The sequence below is a fragment of the Mytilus edulis genome, chromosome 3 (genome assembly GCF_963676685.1).
Source record: "Mytilus edulis chromosome 3, xbMytEdul2.2, whole genome shotgun sequence".
Lineage (NCBI taxonomy): Eukaryota > Metazoa > Mollusca > Bivalvia > Mytilida > Mytilidae > Mytilus > Mytilus edulis.
Window position 1 is genome coordinate 21,464,088 of NC_092346.1, and position 25,842 is coordinate 21,489,929.

The 25,842-nt window shown below is 30.8% G+C and overlaps 1 protein-coding gene across 1 annotated transcript; it reads left to right on the forward strand.

Moving 5' to 3' along the window:
* The first annotated feature begins 3,339 nt into the window (after positions 1–3,339).
* On the forward strand, positions 3,340–23,965 carry LOC139516015 (E3 ubiquitin-protein ligase synoviolin B-like). The gene is made up of 14 exons (XM_071305820.1): positions 3,340–3,538; positions 8,057–8,149; positions 8,771–8,923; positions 9,855–9,903; positions 10,496–10,599; positions 11,235–11,361; positions 12,196–12,295; positions 13,063–13,128; positions 14,626–14,888; positions 15,356–15,424; positions 16,183–16,368; positions 17,103–17,280; positions 18,576–18,703; positions 19,968–23,965. The coding sequence occupies exons 1-14, from the start codon at positions 3,386–3,388 to the stop codon at positions 20,159–20,161; spliced, it is 1,863 nt and encodes a 620-aa protein (XP_071161921.1). The 5' UTR covers positions 3,340–3,385; the 3' UTR covers positions 20,162–23,965.
* The last annotated feature ends 1,877 nt before the right edge of the window (positions 23,966–25,842 follow it).

Below are 25,842 nucleotides of genomic sequence, written 5' to 3' on the forward strand. Positions count from 1 at the left end.
TCATTCTTCCAAAGAACAACTAGAGGGTTTAATAAACTCCCCAAATCTGTAGTGGAGTCCGTATCGCTAGATGACTTCAGGGCCCATCTCCTCAGTGGACCCACCCACACCTGAATTAGACAGCAGGATAACCAGTGTATTGTAGTTGTAATTAAACTTCATATTTTATTTTAAATACCATCCAGTTTTCCCCGGACTATTACTTTTGGCCAAAGGAGTGGCCTCCTGTTTGCTATAATTACTTTACTACAGAGTTCGACTCGTAACCGGGAAGAAGAACACAAGTCAAATGTACGGAAACCTCGCCATGCGACTTCCACAAACAGTCATCTTTTTAAAATGAGCAAATACAATATGTTTCAAGCATCCATTTCTTAAAAAAATAAAAGTAAGTATAGGCTCATGTCAAATTGTTTTAAATATTTGAAGAAATAAAGCAAAATGTCAGTTATTTTATTCTTAAGAATGTGAACTTGAGCAATTTGGGTACTCCTCATTATGTACAGATCGTTTGCAGGTCTGTTCAAACTCATTTTTCTATGATTTAATATTGTCTCAAAATCAAATTGTTGAAACCATACAGTAAATAATGATATATATAAAAATAAATATTGAACTGTAACTTAGATTTTGTCTTCATAAACAAACGTTGGTGAAAAAAAAATGCCAGAATAGGTGCAATTTGGGTATCCTTGTACGTTATATACATTGTATAATTGTAGTTTAATTATTCCTTTGGTAAAGTTTAGAAGTAACTTGTAACTGGGAAAAGTATCCTATTATGTCAAAGCTTGTGGTGAAGAACTTCCTGGCCGACTGCCACATAGATAACTAAGGGGACGCGGACCATTTGATATTCTGGGGTGGGGGGGGGGGGGGGGGGGCGGAGGATTTGTTTTTGATCGGTTATTTATTTTTGTAAACTTAGAGGACAGAGTATTCATTTTCTGCACTGTTGAAGCAAGATTTTTCATTTTCATTAAAGCAAGGGACTGATTATTCATTTTCACAACTATATTTTTGATATTAGTAAACATACAAATCTTTAAATGATTTGTTTATTATAAATAATACATATAGTATAGGTTTTTTTAAGGGTTTTGAAGCCACTGAAGGCCAAAGAAGCTATAGAACAATTGATTCAAAATCATGCTTTCTGAGTGTTCTGAAAATGAAGTTTTGTTTCAATAATTTTTTGACAATATTTTGGTCTCAAAGCAAAATGTATAAATTCAGTGTAAGACTTAAGTTTCTAGGGAAAAAATGGAATTCACATAGTTAAGCCAGCTGTGGCTGCTGGTTTTTTTTAAACTCATGATCAAGTTCATAACAAAATTACTAGATTATACAAAAGGAATGCAACACTAACAGAATACAGAAGGGCAATCAATGAACAAAAGACAAATAAATAAGAAACATTGATCCCGAAAAATCAGGCCTATAAGTCTGAGGGAAAACAGAACTTTCTTCTTGCAAGGCCGTGAACACAATTTGATATGGAGACAAGCGTTTGGTTTTGAAATTTCCTACATGTAGTTACGGCCCTGCAAGTTAAAATAAAAGTGAGGTAAGGTTTCCAGAGACAATATACATCAAGTTAAATGAAACCAATTTTCAGACATTTCAAGTATATTTAATTAATATTTATACTTTTGTTATTAAAAATTTTGGGAAGTTTTTCCCGATTTTTTTTGTGGAAAAGATGAATTTATGAAGAATCTGGTGCCTATCTCATACTTTCGATTAGATCTGCTGAGTTATTTATTTTCTATACATTGCAAGTCAGGTCATTTATTTTCAAACTACCACAGAACAAACCATTTATTTTTGTGATTATCAAGGCTGAGTTATTTATTTTCAAAATCCTCCTGCAGATTCTAGCAGATGTGTCCCTGACAAAATGTCCACTACGAAACGAAGTCATTAAATTTTGTGAATAAACAGTTTAATATAATCAATGTTTGCAAGAAATGGACTGGATATAAACATAAGGGTCTTACAATGGAAGTGATTATTTTATAACGGCAGTAAAATTGTTGTCAAATTTTTTTTAACACATCCGGCAAATTGTAAGACTGAGTGATACCGTACTTCTTCTCATGTCCACTAAAAACGGGTTAAACTCTCATTCAGTATCTTGATTTAAAATTATGAAAACATATCAGTGTACAGCTTAGCATGTGCTTTGATAAAAGATTAATTTTTGTTTCTATATTGCAGTATAGTGATTGCGGGAAAAAAAATATAAAACATATGAATATGTCCACTACGAAACAAGTTTGGGAGTAAAACGTTTCGTAGTGTACACTACCAGTCCACTACCGATGATGCAGCAGTTTTTCACTCTTTTTTTAATTTTTCTTTCGTGCAAAACAAATAACAAGGGTTAGTTTCATGTCATTTTCAATATATTTTTATCAACATAGAATATGGTTGATGTTTACAACGAAACTTTTTGTCCACTGACTCACGAAACGGATTTTGTCAACTACGAAACTCATCAAAATGTCTACTAGTTGTACCTTTATTTTTGAAGTACTGTATAATCTTTATCGATAATAAAAAAAAATGATTCTCCAATTCAGAAAAATTGAGATCTTTCCAGTATATAAAATAAAAGATTAGAATGTCAATAGGAGACATTAAAATGCCAGCACTTGTGCGACTAGAAGCAGTTTCGTAGTAGACATTACGAAACAGAATATAAATTTTGAAGAAAAAAAATCATTCTGAAGAGTATTTAAGATTGCACTTTTCATTTACCGTGAACATGTCTATAATAGAGGTATTCAAAATAACTCTTGAAATAAAATTTTAGACAACTTGATTTTTCCATTTTTTAGGTCTGAACATTGCACTTTTATTGAAAAACACACACTAAAAATTACCAAAATTATAGACACATTTACAAGAGTGTATATTAAAGACAAATCATTTTCATTTCCCACTAGCATTTCTTCAAATAGCTCTGTATGTGCAACTTGAGGATTTTACAGTGAAATCGATTGAATCTCACCAAGGATTTGTATAGTGACTATACAAATCCTTGACTCTCAATATAGATCAATATACGTTTACGATTCCTTTTTTATACAGAATAAAAACATCCGTGAAGTCGCGTCGTATTTGCCACGGCGACGCGTCCTCTCTATTTTCAATAAGAGCAATTAAGTCTTAAAAAAATAGCGTTACGAACGTGGCAATCCAATTTCCATTTAATACAAATCCAATAATGTAAAGCCACGACACACTAAAGGGAGGTAACTTTAAAAGCTGACAAATCTGTCTTTTTGTCAAAGGGACATAATTCATACATCTTCGGAATATTTCTTAATTTTCGGAGTACATCTGGTTTTTACTCTAAATAACGCCATTTTGTGATGAGATGTCAAACCTAAATGTTTTGAAAATGAGAACGGTTTTGTTGACGGGGTTAAGTTTTGTTCTTACAGGAGCAGTAATTGGAAATGCATACTACCAAAAGAAACAGTTTTATCCTTCTGTTGTTTACATTACCAAATCGAACCCCAGTATGGCTGTAAGTGAAACTGGAACTTCTGTATGACAGGACCATGTACATGTATCTGTTGATTGCATTGTACACTTCCATCTCAGTTTCTTTATAAATTCAACAAGGCAATGTACCTTTTTACCTTGTTGGATGAACAAAGCACTACCTAAAATGGATGTGTTCGTTTCACAATGACAATGTCATCCGCATAGTCCAACAACAACAATACCACTGGGGTAAAGCTGATGAGCGTAACTTCATTCACGGTCATCCCAAGATGTTGGATGAAAAATAAGATCGGTTTCTGTATTGCCTGTTAAAGGGTTTCTATATCATTATCTTTACAAAGCATACATTGGTACGATGTTATTTTATAAAAGATTCACACGGAAATCGCAAATTGCTACCAAGAAATGTGTATGAAACAGGAAATTGGATTTGATAAAAATCGCTCAGATCGCTTTGGATGACCGTGAATGCAGTTTTGGTCATCAGCTTTACCCTAGTGAATACTGTATTTTAGTAAAGATATACATTGTAGATAGTCCAAATATATCCTTTGTTAAATTTGATGAATATGACTATGTCTATATTATGAACATGAATTGAATGAACAATGGGCGTTGCTCATTGTTAAAGGCCGTACGGTGACCTATAGTTGTTAATGTCTGTGTCATTTTGGTCTTTTGTGGATAGTTGTCTCATTGGCAATCATACATGTACCACATCTTCTTTTTTATATGTTTTAGGGGAAAGAAACCCAAAATTAAAAAAACTTGTTGAATGCAAACAATGAAACACTTTTCAGTGGAACATTATTAAATTCATTATTATTAAAGGCGATAAGGGTTGTATACTAATTGGAAAACAATACTAGCAATAGGCCAGTTCTGTGATATGGTATTCAGTTAGTTTTATCTGACTTCTGTCATTTGACTTTCATCCCCACATGACTTAATTTAGGCATCTTCACTTCCAACACACACATTAAATGTCATATGAGGCAGGCATTACCTGTGAAAGGGGAAGAAGTCTGTATAATTTTTTTTTTTATACAAACATATTTTAACTTCAAAATCTGTTAAAAAAGAAACGGAAATACCATAACGTTTCCGATTTTGGTTCTGTTGTTAGGAATTTTAGTTGTGACATTATTTTAGTAGTTATGACGTCACATTCAATGTAAACAAAGAAACGCTATCATCAGGTAACGTTTTATTCATACACTACCAAGGAATAATTAAAAATAAAATTGTTATGTGTTCCTTCCTATATTTTTCTGGACTGATAAATGTATATTTCACTCAAAGTATCATGACAAACAAGACATGCAAGACCGGAAGAAGGAAGTAGATTTCTGTGCAAATGCGGTAATTAAAAAAAGTGACAAAAAAAGAGTAAACGATTTTTGGTTCATTAGGCCAGTTTTTTTTTTATTTGTTTGTTTACGGATTTTCCCAATGAAAAAGTTGGGTCGGTTGGTCGAAAAAAAAAAATTTCTTTCAAGACAGAAAAATATGCAAACAAATATATTTCACCTTTCTAACAATATGTTTGGTATGCTATTTTGTAATCATCTTCAATTTTAGTTCGATGAAATATTATTGCTCAGCTGTCATAAAACAGTTACATCACATCGTATGACATCGTCTAATAATTTCCAAAAAGGGGGGTTGTGTCCACAGACACAAACGAAACTAAATCGTCATTTAACAAACAAGAAAAAAACGGTAGCTCTTTATCAATTTCAGGAAACTTGGTAAATAATGATCTTCAAGCACGAAAACTGATATTAAAGAAAAAGTTGCACTCACGTCGTACAAAATTAAGTTTTCTACATTCTTGTCAAAAACGTAATAGACTCGTCCACTGGAAAAACAAGGATATCGGGTTCATCACTCAGTTGTCATGCATTCCCATTTTTATATCCAATTCATTATTGGACGATTTTATGAAACAAGAAAATTCCAAATGATTTGTTTATATTTAGTACTTTAACTTGATGTCTTCCATGTTTGGACAAGTCCATTTTCCATTTTTCTATGAGACAATGCATTGTATGGAATGATGACAAATACGGAAAACGAACTTATTCTGTAATGGGTTTTAAACACAGGTTTCGTTCTGCAAAATTATTTGCGCAAAAGAAATTTCAAGGTCAGTTATGATTGATTTGTCTATTTTTAGATCCATATACACATAGCAGAATACAGATTATTTTTGAAGTTTTATTTTTTCACAACACAACTTTATTAGTGTTATCAATTCTGTTAGTTTTTAATGCATTTCATTTCACAAAAAAGAATATTTTATTTAATTTTCAAGGATAATATATTTGTTAGGGTCGGCGGGAATAAAAAAGCCTGAAATGTCAATTTTATTTTCATTCTGCAAATCAGAAAAATAGGGTCAGCAGATCTGTAAACAAACAAATTAAAAAACCCTGGCCTTAGTACAATGAAAATTTCGGGAAATATTCCTGATTTAAAAAAAAAAAAATTATGATTTTTCTACTGTTAAAGAAAGACGAAGTCCCCCGTATAAAGTGAATGGGTGAAAAAGTTTTATATTGTACTGCATAAAATATTTGAGAAATAAAAACGCTGGTTACCTTCCCTTCAGTCGTACGGACATTGAGATTTCATATCTACGGATCATAAATTATAATGTCATTTAGGAATGTGTAAAGATGATCCTTTTCTTGCGAAAGACATGATTTGAGAAAATCAAAAAGACAATTTTTATGCATTTAAATGATGAACAGTGCAGGAAGACATTATCTTGTGCAATGCTCAAAGTAAGTTTGTACATAATTTCAAATTCAGAATAAAGGATACTTTAGTGCATGCTTTTAGACACACATACATGTATATACACTTGTATATATGTTTTAAAATTTTACAAATGTATATTCTTGTATGGACAATTTTTATACGACTGCAAAAATAAAAAATAAATTTTGGTCGTATATATTGGTATCACGTTGTCGTCATCGGTGTCATCCCAAGACGGATGGTTTCAGGATAATAACTTTAGTATTAGAAAAAAGAAATCAATAAAATTTTAACACAATGTTTGTTACCACAAAAGGAAGGTTGGGATTGATTTTGGGGGTTATGGTCCCATCGGTTCAGAAATAAGGGGCCCAAAGGGGCCTTAACAAGCATTTATCTAGTTTCAGGACAATAAGTTGTGTACAAGTATTTCAATTGCTCTGATATTGTACCACAATGTTCATATCAGTAAGTAGAAGGTTGGGATATATTTCAAGGGTTATGGGGCATACAGTCATGACAGTCCAGAAATTAAGGGCCATAAAGGTGCCAAAAACAAACATTTTTGTAGTTTCAAGACAGTACACTTATTTGTAACTGTATGGATCTCTCTGACATTGTACCACAAGGTTCAATATAATGAAGGGAAGGCTTTGATTCAGTTTGGGGTTAATATCCCTGAACATTTAGGAATAGGGGGCAAAAAAAAAGGTCCGAAAAGAAGCATTTTTGTAGTTTTCAGTCAATAACCTGTGTTTAATTGTATAAATCTCTCTGAAATTATACTACAAAGGGATGGTTATGGCGGGGGAGGGATGGTTATGGTTCAAATCATTAAGCAATTAGGGGCTCAAAAGGGGGGAAAACAAGTGTTTTTCTGGTGAAAGGACAATTTAGACAATTTAAAAGCAGTGTAAGGGAGGTAATGCAATTGAAATTTAAAGAATACTCTTATATATATGTTTGATTACTTGATAACCTCCCTTACATTGCTTGAAAATTATGTATTAAGAAATGAGGATTGTCTTGAGATGTTTAGCTGTAAATTATTTTTAGAAGTTACTGATAATTAATATTAATTTTAACCATGACTGTAAGTCATTTTTTATATTTTAATACTCTATGATGTATTTAAGGGGATAGACCTTGGTTCAGGGAGATAACTCTTTAAATCAGTTAGGCGTTTGTAAAAGTTCATCAATGTTTTTTAAGCATTTACCTGAAACAGATTGAAAATAATCTATGTAACCTAGAAGCTTAGAATATGTTTTTGAAAATGGTTGACACAAACGTACTGATGATTTTAAGAGTTATTTCCCTTAACCTAGGTCTACCTCCTTAAATGAGTAGGTATTGTTGCCAACACCATTTAAAATTTGAATTGAGATTATTTTTGAAATAAGGGAACAGGGCAGATGAATTAAATGGGGAGAGGGTAAAATTTTTCTCATTTCAGATTTCAGAAATTAAAAAAAAAAATTTTCAAATATTTTTTTAGGGGATTGATATTCAACAGCACAAAAGCAAAACAAAAATTTTAAAGTTCATTAGACCATATTAATTCTGTGTCAGAAACCTTTGCTGTGTCAACTATTTAATCACAATCCGAATTCAGAGCTGTATCAAGCTTGAATGTTGTGTCCATGTTTGCCCAAAATGTTCAGGGTTGGACCTCTGCTGCGCCCTGCGGAGCATCTGGTTAAACTTTAAATTTACTGAACTTGATCATACCTTGCAAATACTAAAAATATATTATTTATTATTTTTGCAGATGCTGTATATTCAGGCCTTTGTCTTTGTGATACTGATGGGTAAACTGATGAGGAAAGTATTCTTTGGTCAGCTTCGACCTGCTGAAATGGAGGTAATAATTTAATCAACAAAGTACTACTGTTAGATGTTCTGAACTGAGTGGTAACTGCCATCAGAGTGGATCAAATTCACATATATATTGGAAGCTTAAAATGTATATATAACCAAAATGCACTACAAAGAATAGACAAAAAATTTCATGGGACTCACGAGTAGAACTAGTTGTCAGATTTTTTTTTTTTTTCTTTTCTAAATTTCAATAACTATAATTATGCAAGACATTTGTTTTACATCCGTATTAAATCATCAAGTTTTTGATAGTCAAAAGAAAATATGACATTCATAAGTAGTAAACAGTAAAAAATATGGATGAAGAAGGGAGATAACTCTACTCTCCATGCCTAACTATGTATTTTTTTCACACTATTATTGCGAACCCAATAAAAGTTTTCCACAGTACCATCTCTATCTGTACAAGGTATTTATACTTTTGTAAGTTCACCTGTCCTATTGAATAAATGCAATAGCTATTGTTTTCTGTGTAGATTTTTCACTGGGACCTTTAAATTTCTTCTAAGCTTGGGCTAGGGCATGCATGTCCTCAGACACATTCTTATTTTATTTTATTAGTCAATATTTCATATATTAACAATGATTATTCATCTATTTTCAGCATCTAATAGAGAGGTCATGGTATGCAGTTACAGAAACCTGTCTAGCCTTTACAGTATTTAGAGATGACTTTAGTCCAAGATTTGTGGCTCTTTTTACAATTCTTCTCTTTCTTAAATGTTTCCATTGGCTAGCAGAGGATAGAATAGATTATGTAAGTATTTGCATTCCAGGGGTAAAAGTCAAATTACTTTAAAACTTTTAGAAATAATTTTATACATATATTTGGAATTGGTAGCAAACATAACAGTCAACTAAATCAATCTTTTTGATGACATAAATGTTAAAAATTAGAACAAGTGTGCTAGTGACCTAATACGGTATATATGCGGTAAATACATTCCATATGGGGTCATCGTTGAGAGGGAAGCTGGAATCCCCATATGGAATTTACTGACCCCATATATACCATACTTGATCATTAGCACACTATGTTACAAATTTATCTTAGTGACTATCTTAACATGTGGTATTTAGACTTGTGACCTATTAAAGTGAGCAAGTCTTCAATACTGTTAGCATTATCGAACTACTTCCATTGGTCATACAAAAACAAATGCCAACAAAAAAAATTTGTTAGCTTTAAATGTGTTTTATGAATTTATTTCAATCTTTCATCATCAATAAATTTGTCTGTTGAAACCTTTAAGATGTTTTCCAAATGTCAATCTGTTTTTATAAAGGGACATAACACCATTACTAAACATGTATTAAAATAAGCCCCGCCTACTAACCCAATATGGAATATACACTGTCTCCATGTGATTGCTTTTTACCAATCATATTCCTAGATATGTATAGGAGATGAGATAATAACATTTATATATTTATCATATATTTACAGATTGAGAGAAGTCATACTATTTCATTACATTTATCATATATTTACAGATGGAAAAAACTCCTATTATTTCATCACATATATCATATAATTATTTAGCTATTATTTCATTACATTTATCATATATTTACAGATGGAAAGAAGTCCTATTATTTCATTACATTTATCATATATTTACCTATTATTTCATTACATTTATCATATATTTACCTATTATTTCATTACATTTATCATATATTTGCAGATGGAGAGAAGTCCTATTATTTCATTGTTGTTTCATTTGAGAGCAATAAGTAAGTGCTGAGTTAAAAGTTAATTTGTGAGTGAAAGAAACTTTTCACTGTCTCACAACCCTATTTTAATTTTGTGTATCGATTTCTAAGAGGGTGGTAAAGCGTTATTTTCGTGCAACGTGTTTTGCCATTTTTATTTCACGTGCAGCCGCGAAAAAGGTTCGTTATTCACCGTGTTTCGTGAAATCGGTAAAAAGATCAACGTGCAAGAAATTTTTAGTTGTTCGTTCATCGTGGAATGGCAATTTTATTTCGCGTTCTTCAGTGCAAATACCCCCCTTTGCACCCCTCTTCTAAAGACAAACTTGTAAATGTAATTATGTGTATACTTTCACAAATAGATGCAATAGTAATAAGAATATCGAAATTGTAAACCAGAAATTGACAAATTTACAAAAAAAAAAATTAATTTAGTTATTTCTAGTCAAATCTTTGGAAATTTTATTCATCTAGTACAAGAAAAAATATAAAGTGTTTACAATATAGATATTTATTTTGCATAATTTTGATTTTAGTATTACTAAAAAATTTAATTGACGGAATTGAGTATGTCATTAGTCTTTCATGTATAACATCTATTTTTTCTTTTCAGCCTTAATTACATTGCTTGGAATATTAGATCTGTATTTTATCAACCATGCATACTATAGTACTCTGGTGAAAGGAGCTTCTGTTCAACTTGTGTTTGGATTTGAGGTAATAGTTCATATAAAATAAGCCTATTGGAATTCTGTAAAAGGGTTTAAACACATTCACAAAAAGCTAAAATTGACCCGTAGATTTTTTTTATTCAGACCAAAATACTAGAAATTTTATATATATATAGATGACCCTTAATTAAGCATTAAACATATTGTAATGTCAGTTTTGGTCCAGTTTTTTTTTAAGCTATTGAGTCCAGAGAACACAATAACCATGCTGTTTAAAATAAATTGATTAATACCAACTGAAGGTAACTATTGTTAGTCATCCAATACAGTTTCAACAGTGTGAAAAAGTAGATTCCTACTGACCAAAGTGGTGCTCATGAAATGTGCATTATTGAACACTTTTAAAGTGGCCTCCATTTTATAAAAAGAAGCTTTATTGAATTTCAATAATGTACATGTAGATGTAAAAAACATAGCCGTTAATAAAAGTCAACAAAAATAAAACACTTACAATAATCCTAACCTTTAAATAAGTTAAAAAGTCTTTAAGTAATTTGAAAATTTTGATGATAGTACAATATATGTAGTTCTCTATAATTTTTGCAGCTTTTCAACTTTCATGTTTATGAATACTAACTAATAACATGTCTAATGCGTGTAACTGTGATATTTTAATTTCAGTATGCTATTCTTCTGACAGTGTTATTTATGGCGTTTGTGAAGTATATATTACACACATTAGATGCACAGAATGAGAATCCATGGGAAAATAAAGCGGTTTATTTGTTGTATACAGAACTAGTATTAGGTAAATATTGTTATCACCCTACTGTTTACATTTCTATGTTCAGTCTTGTAAGACAGTGGGTGGATAGAACACACTGTATAGGATTTCTGTAGGGTTAAGATGGTGCAGTGTTGATATATTGAACCTTTAATAATCAGGGGTGTAAATTAAATGATGGTATATGTCTGAAAGAAATTGAATAGAAATGTTAAAAGTAAATGATACATGTATTGCAACAAAAAAAGCTCTTCCATTTACTTCTCTGATGAACAGAGGATAGCTTTAAGAACCAAGATAAGTCTTTAATGTGGAGGAAGTGGGAGTGCCGGGAGAGTACCATTTCAACTGTAAAGGAGAAAAAGTAAAATCACAAAAATACTGAACTTAGAGGAAGATCAATTGGGAAAGTCCATAATCACATGGCAACATCAAATAACAAAACGCATCAAAAACGAATGGACAAAAACTGTCATATTCCTGACTTGGTACAGGCATTTTCAAATGTAGAAAACGGTGGATTAAACCTGGTTCTATAGCGCTAACCCTCTCACTTTAATGACAGTCTCATCAATTTCCGATATTTTTACATTGATGCGTTAAATAAACATGAATCACATTATATAATCTGGAAAGGATGGCAACTCAATTTTTATAGTTATTATTTTCAAGAAAACTGATCTTTACAGATAATAGAAAGAGAAGATGTAACTATAAATTTTATATATATGTGCTTCCTTTTTCATCAGTTTAAAAATATTTCAGTGTGCTGTTCATTAAAAATATAGATATACAGATTTTATGAAGTTTAAACTATTATGTTAACGTGTAAATTAGCTTTCTTATTATCTATTCTAGGTTTTATTAAAGTTGTATTGTATTTGGCATTTATGATGATCATGATAAAAGTGCATACTTTCCCATTGTTTGCCATTAGACCAATGTATTTATCACTCAGGTAAGCTACCATTATCTCCTGATTTTCAAATGTTTTTAAGGTGGTACATTACACAACAGGGAGATACCTCTTTAAAATCAGCTGAATGTTTTAATCATGTTCTATTGTTAAGGAAATATTAAGCTTCTTGATGATCTAAATTAGTGTTTGCTGAAATGCTATATATCTAATGAAATTTTTCCAATAAGGTTTTGTTCAATTTCTTTGAAATTTTTATATTTTTGTCAAAGTGTCAAAGCAAATATTTTGTCAAAATTTTAGGAAAATTAAACAAGCCAAATTAATTAAGTTCAGGTGTTAGGTACCACCTTATCTAGAAATATATTTATGAGCGATTCATATTTAAGGAGGAAACTATAAAACAATATGGAGATGTGGTATGGTTGCCAACTATACAACTATTCATCAGTCAAAATAAAGTGGTCTAAAGAACTATAGGTCACCATACAAGCCTCAACAATAAGTAAAACCATTACAATATAGTCGGCTATAAAATACTCATACATGAAAATATGTTAATCAAGTTAGAAAAAGAGAAAAACTAACAGCAGAATTTGTGATAAAATAATCAACAAAATATTTTTATAAAAAGGATATACATGTAAACCATTTATGTAAGGATGTTATTTGGTTCATGAGGGTTTTCACTCTGCATGATTTATTAACGTAACAAATGCAACTTATATGAACATGGTAAAGTTGTGACAGTATTTTATTTTATACATTATATGGATAAAATTTTAAACTAAATGTACTTTTTTTTCCAGGGGATTTAAGAAAGCCTTACATGATGTGATTATGTCAAGGAGAGCCATAAGAAATATGAACACACTGTAAGTCACACACAAATCACTCTCTGTTGAAAGTGTAATCTGAAAAAGAACCTTTCCTTGTGTTTAATTACAATGCCTCCACAACTGATTCAGTCTGATAATATACCTTTTATATCTTGTATAGAAGTTGCCATCTAAATCAAAGCTTTGAATTTTTTGAATTTTTTTTTGTTTCTTAATATTTTTACAGTGAGAGAGATGGACTTGTTTTTATGCCTCTGCAAATGGTGCTGATATTAAGGTTTACAGTAGTCCATCTGTACATCCTTCTGTATGTTCCAAAATTGGTTTCCATTTTCTAACTTAAGTTTGCCGCATACAAAATGTTCTGAAACTAATACATAGTGCTTATCAGGGCTCAATTTTCTTTGTCTGCCATTGACCGTTTACTAACTAGGGATCAGAACCAGACCAGCTATGACAGAAATTATTATTTTTACAATAATAACTACAGACACATGAATGGAACAGCTGACAGAAGAATATTGGTCCCAAAAGGAAACATTACACATTCCACATGCATTAACAGACTTTCCATTCTCAATTTTATTTTGGTTAGATCTAATTGATTAATGTATATAATATATAATTTATATGGATTGTTTCAAAATATTGATTCAAGTTGCTGAACTCTGAAACAATTATTAGTGCCCAGCTTAACTTTGTATATCTTGTGATGAGAAACACTGAATTTCATAAACCTGATAAACAAGATAGTTTTTAATTGAATTATAATTGATATATTATAATTTCTTTACCTTTTTGACATAAAAAATTTCTTTTCAGTGCTAGATTTTCAGTTGAAAGTTTCTCACAAGAACAAAAAATTAAACAACTTTGAATTTGAACTGTTACTCCAATTGTATACTCAGATATGAATTGAGCAATATGAAAAGAACATTATTTACATATGACCCTTTATACCTTTATACTATAGTAAAAACATTGTAGGGCAGCGCTTGATGGAGCACTTCTCTCTCAAATCTCACCACTTCTCCCTATCAGTTTCAAAAAAGAGAAGTCACTTCTCCCTATGAATCTGAAGTAGTGTGAGCCCTGGTGCTTATTACTACCACACGCAGTTCGTGAGTAATTTTTGTGGTGTCACTTCCATTGTTCTTGAGTTATCTCCCTTTGTAGATTTGGCAAATTCTTTCTATTTTCCCAGTTTGTACAAATAAAATGGACTAATTCGTTTTTTAGGGTCATCTATAAGGTACTGTGAATAACTTTTCAAACCTTCATAGAATTTACAAAACTTTTACAGATGCTTCTACCAAGGGCAAAATTTTGATATTTTTTTTATTCCTTTTATATGTTACTGGTAAATGGACTTATTTGTCGATCAGCATCATGTTTTGCCACATGACAGCAGTAATCACAGATGAGACACAAGGTTTAAAGGAACACTTTATGAATCTTATATTCATTTTAGAAGATTTGTAGGGATCATAAGGAATGATCTATATTTATGCTTCAAATGTCTTTATAATTCAGTTATCCAGATGCCACACCAGAGGAGCTACAAGCTGGAGATCATACTTGTATTATATGTAGAGAGGACATGCTTGAATTCAGCAAGAAACTTCCATGTAACCATATCTTCCATACAAGCTGTTTACGGTCGTGGTTCCAACGGCAACAGACATGTCCAACATGTAGAATGGATGTTCTACAAGCTCCAAGACCACAGCAAGTGCCACAAACACCACCACCACAACAACAACAGCCACCTCAACAACCACAAATGCCACAAAACTGTAAGTATTGTAATTTTTATTAATCTTTGAAATCTTAATTTTTTTTGTTCAGTATTAATAGGGCAGTAGACAATTTACATCATTTTCATTACTGAATGAGATTTTTACCTTTTATTTTTGGTAATGTTTGTTTAGCAGTAATGTATTTACTCCTCCTAAGATGACTTTTTACTTTGATTTCATTGTCTGAATTTTAATCATCCCCTGTTTCTAACATAATTGTAATCTGTATGTGGAATGATTTTTCAAAAACTCAAAATGACCATGTTTTAAATTTGCAAAATCTATGAATCAGAACTTCCTGCTATTAGGTTCTGTCATATTGTTCCTCCTATAAATGAATAAAAATAAATAATAACAAATCAAAAGTTAATTTTTAAATGCATGTAATAAGGTTTCTCTGTGACTATTTTATTTTGTTTTATTAAGTATATTTTGGCACTGACCATTTGACTTTGTATTTACAGTATTTCAAGGATTTGCCGGTATGCCACCTATACCAGGATGGCCACCACAGCAACCTGTACAACAACCAGGTAAAAAAAGGCTTGTCAACCAAGGAAATCAATATTTAGACTTAAGAACTTACTTTATTTTTATAATTAACTCAATAACATTGGAAAGTACTGTAAATTCAGAAATTATTGCAAGCATTTGTTATTCCGATTATGTTATTTTAGACTTGAACATGATTTTAATTTTTATGATTTTGAGAAAAATCATGTTGAATTCATATAAATATTTCAAAATGCGATTTTAAATTATTGCATTTACAACTTTGTTGCATTTTTAGTAATAATAAAATCTTGCAATAATTTCTGAATTTACAGTATTATGTTATATTACTGTTCAACAATTTTGCAACACAAGTTCATTTTTTACACATTTTTTCAGTGTTGATGATTTTATTTATGAAAACAAAATTAAGGGTGTATTGAATGCATCATGTCTGTCTGTACCTATGTTCAAACTATGCTCTCTAAATGTAGAGCATGAAAGTATTACACCATGACAAGTTATAGATCAAATTATAATTTGGTTCAATTCAAACAAATGTTAACCAGAAGGGACCTATGTATTGCCATGCAATACTCACAGAATGCTTGATTGTGACATATTTCTATTTAAAAATTGCTCGTAATAAAAATGTAGTGTTTTTAAACTTGTAATGTTGTTTGATTCCATTAAATTGTTTAATCAGGGTATCAGTCCACATTTGATGCTTATATGCAAACATGCGCTGATCAAATTATTTTACTATCTAAAGCCATAATCAGATAACTTTATCTTTAAGGTACATCAGGAGCATCTACAACTGGCACCCCAGCTACACCAACCACACCTAACGCTCCAGGGAGTGGAACTCATACTGTATCTGCCACTGGAACACATCCATCAACAACTTGGCCCACAGCAGTACCAAATATGCCACCCTTCATGCCACCAATGTTTCCATTTGTTATGCCATATGGTGGTCAAGGTAATATGTCAACTATCAAAGTGTAGCAATATTGATGTTTTCTCCACAGTAATAATACAAAATTATCAATATCTCCTCTTAAGAAAGGTTGAAGTTGGACAAATACTATTAATACATATCAATCATGCCGCAATTTACACTGTACAACTGACAGGTTTCATTTGACATTTCATTTGATTTGATATTCCATCGTTGATAGCTCTTTTCTATCTATGTATATTTACAATAGGTTTTCAATTTATATAAATGCTAATATTTCATTGACTGAAATTCACATCACGTCATGCTGACAAGACAAAAAGTGAATAAATAAATATCACCAGAAATATTGCTATCATCAAATTTTTGTCAGCAGTTTTTGAATATTTGATTTGTACCAAATTTCTTGTATCGTACTCTTCTCAGACATGCACTCTCTTTATGTTATATACCCTCATGTGAAGTTTATTCTAATATAACACCCTTCTTTCGGTTTGAAAACAATGCCGTATTCTAATTAGCACGAAATATGTTTGACACATGCACACAAATTTACTGCTTACATTCACGTTATTTTCTTTTGTCCTGGTAAATTATATATATTTAAAAGTTGATTAAATATTGTTAATCAAACATCATATGATTTCCCTGCTATTAGTATTTATTTTATTTTTTTTCAAATTTAAGCAAACCACCAACTAGTTTTGTGTATTTTTTTTCTAGATATCTTAAAATTAAATGATTTATCTTTAAAGGAATGCCTTTACCACCAACAAGACCTGAAGGTTTAACTGACGAAGAATTAAAAAATATGGAAGGCCAAGAGAGACAAAATGTAGAAGCCAGGATACAATGGTTAAGAGATATACAGTGCCTTTTAGATGGTGCTATGATACTGATACAACAATATAACACAGTAGCATCACAGTCTAGGTACAGTTCTTTACATGTCTCCAGACATACATATAGTTATGTAATAAGTAGAGTGGACAAAATCACCAAACAATTTAAATAAATTGGGGCAGCTCCTTATTACTATTTTGTTCAGTTTTATATGATATTAAGTGAATTATATTTGGTATGTAGTTGCATGGAATCATTAGCTTTAAGCACACTTATTATTTACAGATATAACTCAGAATTTAAGTCCTTGATGAAATGTTGTGACTGTCAGCCTTAAAATTTTAAAATGGCATAACGCTAATAATAAAATTTTTTGGTTCTAATTTTAAACCTTCTCTCCAACTTACAGTTCTCGATTGATTTTGATAATAAAAAATATTTAATGTTTATATCAACAATATTTTACATGAGTTCAACATAAATGATTCGACACTGGGCTTCCAAAATGTCGTATATGACTTTTTGGGCTAAAAATACTTTTTGACACCAATGGTTTGGGCGGGAGGAAATCTTTGGTATTACAAAATAACATACAGTTAGACCAATCAAAACGTTTGAAATAAAACATATTACAAAATTGCCAATGTCAGTTGTTTGTAAAGTTTGCTTCCAAAATGTTGCATGAAATCTTGAAAATCGTTGTTTAATGGCTTTGGGATTAAAATAATTGTACGTTTCTTTAATTCTGTGAAAATAATTTAAGTTCTCATATAATCCAGAAATGTCATAGTTTTTATTTCACTGCAATTTACAAAAATGTTCAAGTTCACATATGACATTTTGGAAGCATGAACTCTGTCAAAATTTTCAAAGCCTGTTAGTGAGATATTTTTTTCTTGAAAAATTTGTAATTTACAACATTTAAAAGCCCAGCTACGAATGCAAATCAAAATGTTTAAGAAATAAATTTCATATGAAAATTGTTCTTGGCAAATTTTGAAGTATTTTTCAAGGAAGACAACATAATATTAATCAAATTACAAAACCAGGGTGTAACAAATCGTTTTTACCCAGAACAAATAGCATTGTAAGCACTATTTCTCCTTTATCAACCAATTGTGTTAGTGAAGTTATACTCCTTAAAATTCTTTTTTTAAGCACCCTTATCCAAGCAATTCAGAATGGATATGAAAAGTTTATATTATAAATATATTGAATTTAAAAAAATCAAAAGAGAATGCTGATTGAAACATTCTTTTGGCCATTGTTCTTTATAACAATTGGTCAGGACTGATTGATTGTATTTGCACAAAATGTAGTAGCTATATGATTCTGGTTGGCAAAGGAAACATTTGTATTTAAAGACAAACATTCTTTTCTTTCAGCATACCTAATATAAATTTATCTGGTACACCCAGTAATAAAACACCAACAGATACAAATAATGCTTCTTCATCTAGTAGGGAGAAATCTAAAGAATCATCACCAGTAGTTAACAATGATAGGGATTTAGGTAAGATCATATATTTATTAGATGTAAGTAAAGTTAATGGAAAAAATATTAATATAGTCAATGCATTTCTTTAAAATGTGCTCCTACTTATATTGTTCAGGATATCTCAACACACATTTCTATGATATAGCAGGCAACATGTTTTATCATTTTGCATTTTGAAAACAAGTTAAAAACAAGCAGCTCTAATGAGTCGTAACAAGTAATTTTGAAAGTTGAACTTGTTATGGCGTATTCATCTTTTTCTTTTTTTTTATTTAAAACAAAGTTTTAATTTATTTTTGTTTTGTTTCTTAAAATGGAAATCAGCATTGTCATATCTTTTGGATTTTGCAATTTTAGGCCATTAAAATCATGTTGATTTTCATACCATCGCATTCCTTACAAAAATTATTAAAGACTTTCAAAAACATGTTTAAAAGAGGGGGTCTCATTGGGGGGTTCCGATCCCAGATCCTGCTTACTGTTTTGTCAGATTTCCCGTATCCCGCTTACACTATGTACGTAAACAATTTTCATTTTTTTGTCATTTTCCAGGACCCGCTAGACCTCATTTCCCGTTTTCACGACACAATAATTTCATGTGTCACGCTTAGACGCCAATGAGACCCACAATTAAGGTGGTCCCTAACACTTCAGGGAGATAACTCTGTAAAATTAGGAAAACGTTTTAATGCCTTGTATTGTTAAGGAAATATAAAGCTTCTAAATGTTCAAAATTAGTCAATAGTGTTTGTCAAACTGACCTACTTTCAATGAATTTTTTTTGTGATGTTATTGGTTCTATTTGTTTGAAATTTTTATATTTTTGTCAAAGGGTCAAAGTAAATATTTTGTCAAAATTTTATGAAAATTTAACAAGCCAAATTATTATTATTTTTTTTATTGTTTTGGTACCACCTTAAGAAACAATGGAAAAGCATTTGAAGTGAAGAAGGTGCCTATAGCTATTTCATGAACTATTTCCAACTATTAAATCTTCATTTTATGAATCTTAACTCCAAAATTTTACTTTAACTATCTTCATGATAAATAATGATTAAAGCTAGACATAAAAGTTGAAGTTATCTTTGTCCAAGTGAAATGATATGTTTAAATTTTACATTTTAAAACCCTGAAGATGTGCATAAAGGGAAATTATACCAGTTCATCATGTTAAAGGGGAGAGAATAGAATTCACTTACTTCAATATACTAAAAGTTTTGCAGGGTAAGGGTTATCTGTTTGTGATTTTGGTCATTAATTAAATTTGTTTTTATTTCAGTTAAAGATTTATCAGATTTAGAAGGAGCTACAGGCTATACTCCGCCTATAGAAGAAATGATACCCACCTGGGAAGATCCAACACAAGAAGAACATGAGGATGAACAACATGAAGTACGACGAAGACGATTAGAAAAGTTTTCACACCCTAGTTCTGATAATCATACTGTAAAAGAGAAGACAGCCACAGACTAAAACAATAGATTTGACTAGCTTATTGGAAATATTAATTCATGCATCCGGAACACACCTTGCCTGAAATGACAAAAAAATATCTATCTAAAAAAGCAGTTTTGCTAATTTTAAGTTTGCAAATGTTGAGTCCAACAAAAATTATTTGAATTATCATTGTTATTTAGCATTGGTATTTTTTAAAATGCAGACACTTTCTTGATCTCTGTAAATCCAATTAGCATGTTATTGTTCTCTGTCATGAATGTTGCTTGGGCATTTAGATTACCCTTGTTTGTATGTCTCTCTAAAATATGGAGATGTGGCTTGATTAACGATGATTCAACCAGCCAACAGGGTCCAAATGAAATAGATTGAAGCAGTTATAGGTCATCTTAAAGCCTTTAATAATAAGCAAAACCTATGCTGAGATAACTGTAAAATCAGCTATGATAAAAAAAAAAAAACGTAAGACTTATTTTGAAACAACTCAAATGAAAAAACCAATGGCCTAATTTATGACAAAACAAGAAATGAAAAACAGATATAGCACCAAATCTCAAAAACCATAGTTCACCAAAATTCACCTTGGTAATCTTATTACATATTAGAATTTTGTTTTAAAAATAATGAATTCACCATTACCAACATTTGCATGCTTGTATAATTTAATGTATTTATGATAATAGCATCTGCTAGATCTTTGTGGAACATGGTAGTAATTTTAGTGTCCACAAATCAATTTAATACACCTGTTTATGAGGGACTTATTATGGTTTACCAATTTCCCTCAATTTGTCCTTTCATCAATTCATTGTTCAATAACTTAATTTTGCTTTCACCAATTTTCATGTACTGTGGATTCACTATTATTCGTTGGATACCAATTTAATGGATTTTCATTGGGACAGAAAAACCACAAATTTAGATGTTCATTGTATTGTAAATTTGCTGTCTGATTATTTTCAGACTTTTGAAAACCAAGAAATCAAGTATCCATGAAAATACAAGTTTTCCTAAATCCCTGATAATTGGTACCCACACAAATAAATTAATCCACACTAATTTAAATATAAAATTCAGTTTGACTGAAGTAAGCTTACTTTGAATATTCACATATCAGACACAAACTCAAGTATGTTAGGATTGATTTCCTCTACTCCTTTTCAATTTTTATAGTTTTCTGAGCTGGGTTTAGTGGTCCAGTTTAAGTATATTTTTCTCATGTTGTATCATATCTTGAGTTTGATTGGATTGATTTACTGACAACTGTTTCAATTGATGAAAATAATTCAGCATTTAATTTAAACAAATTTCTGATAAATCATTCCAGAGTTATGGGACTTTGATTGTTAGATAAATGATAGGTATTTTAAAATTTTATGTGCTGGCTCTAGTATGCTTTAAACAAATTACTACAAACTTCACACTATGGTTGGGATTGTCGATTGTACAATTGCTTTAGATTTTGAACATTTTCTTGTTTATCATTCTCAGTTTATATGCTGAAATGAATTTTGTCATCTTATTTGTAAACAACTGTATCTGTTTTTAATATTTCAAACAAACTACATCATAGAGAGAATTATTGACTACAGTAACCATTGTCATTAATGCTTGATCAGTTAAGAACTCTTTTTTACTATATTTTGCATAGACATATTATAATTTGTTTTAGGTAAGGTGTGTTCAATTCTTTGTTACAATAGAAACCTAACAAATCTTGTGCAATTAATGTAAGCACTCTGCCAATTATTGGTAGTTGGTGATTTTCATACTTAGCGTGATTATGGGGTTTTTTTTGTGGGTCTTAATATCTGTTCCTCAGTAGCATATCAGGTGAAATTTAAGTATTGTTACTATAAACTTCAAATCTTTTATTATGGTTTCATTTTAATAGTATCTGACAATGATAACATTTCAAAATTATTTTTTGAATTTCATATAAAATCTCATGTCCCTTGTATATCATATACTAGGGCAGAATATATTTGAAAAAGAAGTATTGGTTTCCAAAATGATAGCAAAACTAGTGCTACATACATTTTTCCTGTTATGATTTCTTTAATCTTTTTATTGTATTACTCAGCAAAAAAATATGTATATTATATGAAGTATCATTGGGATTTTTTTAGTTATTGTCTGATTCAGTATGCTTTTTTAGCTCACCTGACCTGAAAGATCAAGTGAGCTTTTCTCATCACTTGGCTTCCGTCATCAGGCTTCCGGCGTCCGTAAACTTTTACAAAAATCTTCTCCTCTGAAACAACTGGACCAAATTTAACCAAACTTAGCCACAATCATTATTGGGGTATCTAGTTTGAAAAATGTGTGGCATGATCCTGCCAACCAACCAAGATGGCCACCATGGCTAAAAATAGAACATAGGGGTAAAATGTAGATTTTGGCTTATATCTCTTGACACCAAAGAATTTAGAGCAAATCTGACATGTTGTAATATTGTTTATTGGGTCAAGATCTATCTGCTGTCAAATTTCAGACAAACCGGACAACCTGTTGTTGGGTTGCTGCCCCTGAGTTAGTAATTTTAAGGAAATTTTTCAGATTTTGGTTATTATCTTGAATATTACTATAGATAGAGATAAACTGTAAACAGCAATAATGTTGAGCAAAATAAGTTCTACAAATAAGTTAACAAGACCAAAATTGTCAATTGACCCCTTAAGGAGTTATTGCCCATTATGGTCATTTTTTTTACAAACACATCACTATCACCAAAACACAATTTTGTCATGAATTTATCTGTGTCCATTGTTTAATATGCACATAGACCAAGGTGAGTGACACAGGCTCTTCAGAGCCTCTAGTTTTAATTCTCTCTCTCTATATATATATTGGACAATATGCAGAGTAATTATACATCCTTTGCATTTCACATTTTTGGTTGAAACATTTCAGATAATGAAGGTAATTACTTTGAAGAAATTAAGAAACAAAAGGTCAAAATAATTATGTCTAAGATGAAGGAGTTTCTGTTATATGCAATTTGTTCCTGATTTCTAAAATTCAATCTCCGTTTACAATCATTTAGATATTCCTAAAAATATCAGATCTCCATTTCATTCACACTTTCACCCATACATTGTACCGGTCTCTGATCTTTTAAATGAGTGTTTATGTATAACTGATCATTGAGGTGCTAGCCATTTATCATTCCATTATCGTATGTATGTGTGACTGTATATATAGGCATGTATGTGTGTGTGTGATAGAGGTCCATTAATTTTATTCTAATATATATATAGTTTGTTATAAATGAGAGCGTTTGCTTATAGTTGTTTATTGTATGGACGACTTTGGCGTATATTTCTTATGTTACAATGTTTATGTTGTTATGTCATAGTAAGAATCGATTGTTTGGTGAGGTTGTTTATGCTGATTTACCTCTGGTAAATAGGTGTAACTCATTAAAAACAACTCTAGATTGGTGTGTGAAAGTTCATTGTGATTTCAAAATTATTCGTAAACAGTTTGATAGAGCTGGTGTTTTACATTGGTAATGTTGTGGTGGATTCATTTATAAATAAAAGCCACAATTTTAACAATTAAATAACTTTGCTTTCAAAGTAATTCTATGAACCAAACAAACTGTAATATATAAAAAAAAAGCTTCAAGTTATTATTATATGGGTGATTTGATTGGATAATATATATAGTATTACCTGTATTGTAAAGGTGATGATCAGGGCTTGTGATCATCTCATTATCATCATTATGTTGGATCTATAAGGTAGTTTGTTGTGTCAGATAATTGATGAATGTAGAGCCATGATGAAAGTACATTGCTGAATAAAAGGAAAATATAGATATTGAGTTATGTCATTATTTCACACTTTTGGAAAAAAACAACCTGGGAAAGATTTTTTTTTGCTTCATAACCATTCTCTCTAAAACTTCTTAGAAGAAAATTTAGTCATATGTCACAACTTTAGTATAACTTCAATCAATAATTTTCAAAATCATAATTTTTTTGTCTCCCTGCAAAGAATGTGAGAAATATGTATTACTAACCTGCAGCGTCTAAACAGTTTTTATAAAACTTTTTTTAGTTGATTAGGGAAGATGAGTGGGATGGTTCATACCTTGTATGCAGATGACTTATATTACAAAGGTTCTACCTATCACAATTCTATTGTCCTTCAACTCATTTCCTTGCTTAGAATTTTTTTTTTAAATTGTCATAAATAGTGGGATAGTTATATTTGCTATATGGGATCTTTACAAGGTCTACATGTCTATCGGAAAAGGTTTACTTGACCTCAACCTCATTTCCTGGATCAGTGATATAGGTAAGGTTTTTGTGTTCAAGTCTATATCTATACCATAAAAAAATAGGTCATCTTTATTTCATGTATAGAATTGGAATTATAATGATTGTAAGGTGTACATGTCTGTCTATCAGGTTTCACCTAACATGAACTAGTTACTACAAAGAACAGGTCAGCTATATTCTGTATAGTAATGATTGTAAGGTGTACATGTCTGTCTGGTAGGTTGATATTACCTTGACCTCATTTTAATGGTTCATTGGCCTACGTTAATATTTTGTTGTTTACATGATTGTTTCTTGAGTACTATAAGTGATGGGACCACTATATTTGGTGTATGGAATGATTGTTAGGTGTACATGTATGTCTGACATAGTCATCACTTTTATGGATCTATGAGATTGTTAGGATTTCGTTGTAAAACCTTCATATAACAGAATTTTAGCATGACTGCAATCCTAAGTAAAACAGGTGAGACATTTCAGCGTTATGCAACCTTGTTTACTTTTGGTCTTAGTCGTACATGATGAATAAACTCATCATAGATACCAGGATTACATTTTGTATTAATGCCAGACACGAGTTGCGTCTACAAAAGACTCATCAGTGACGCTCGAATCCAATTGAGTTAAAAGGCCAATTATTCTATAATAATTTAATGTTATTTTCTTTTAACTCTTTTTATTTCACGTTCCTGTTTGTTTCGTTTGGCGGTCTATGTACGTTTTGTTCTGATCAATCTGTAAGGAAAGAATTTACTAAAATGTAAATAATGTACTTATATTACATTGAATAAAATCGGTCTGAGAACACAAAATTAACTCAAGTAAACGTTTAGGGTAATTTCATTTAAATTATATAAAAAAATCCATTAAAGTTAACTTATTTTTTCTGTTATAAGTAAACAGTTTTTCGCTGTTATCATATAATTGCATGTTGCAACAAACAAATCTATCAGATTAAACCATATAATGAAAACGTCGACATGTCTGCCTTCTCTAAACTAAAATGTCAGTTTTAGATATATTACAACAAAAGGGATGGTTAAAGTGTTAACATGACAAAATTACCAGTTTAGCAATTAAAGTAATTTTCAATTTTTTGCACGTTAAAGTGCAATAGAGAAATGAACGCAAACACCACAATTACCTCCTTGCATGATATGTCACTATTAATTTGAATGAACAATTCAGTTGCATAAATCACCTATCGTATTTATAGACGTTGGTTATTTTCCAACTGAAGTGTTGCATCATAATTAACCTTTTTTTCAATTTCTATTTCTTTAGTTTATTGAATTAACAATATAGAAAAGTAAAACTTCAATTAAATCGTCAATTCGTTTAATAGAGTTGCAAGAATTGTATTCATGCTTTGACACATATAGAATTTATGAGACAAGACACGGCAAGTACT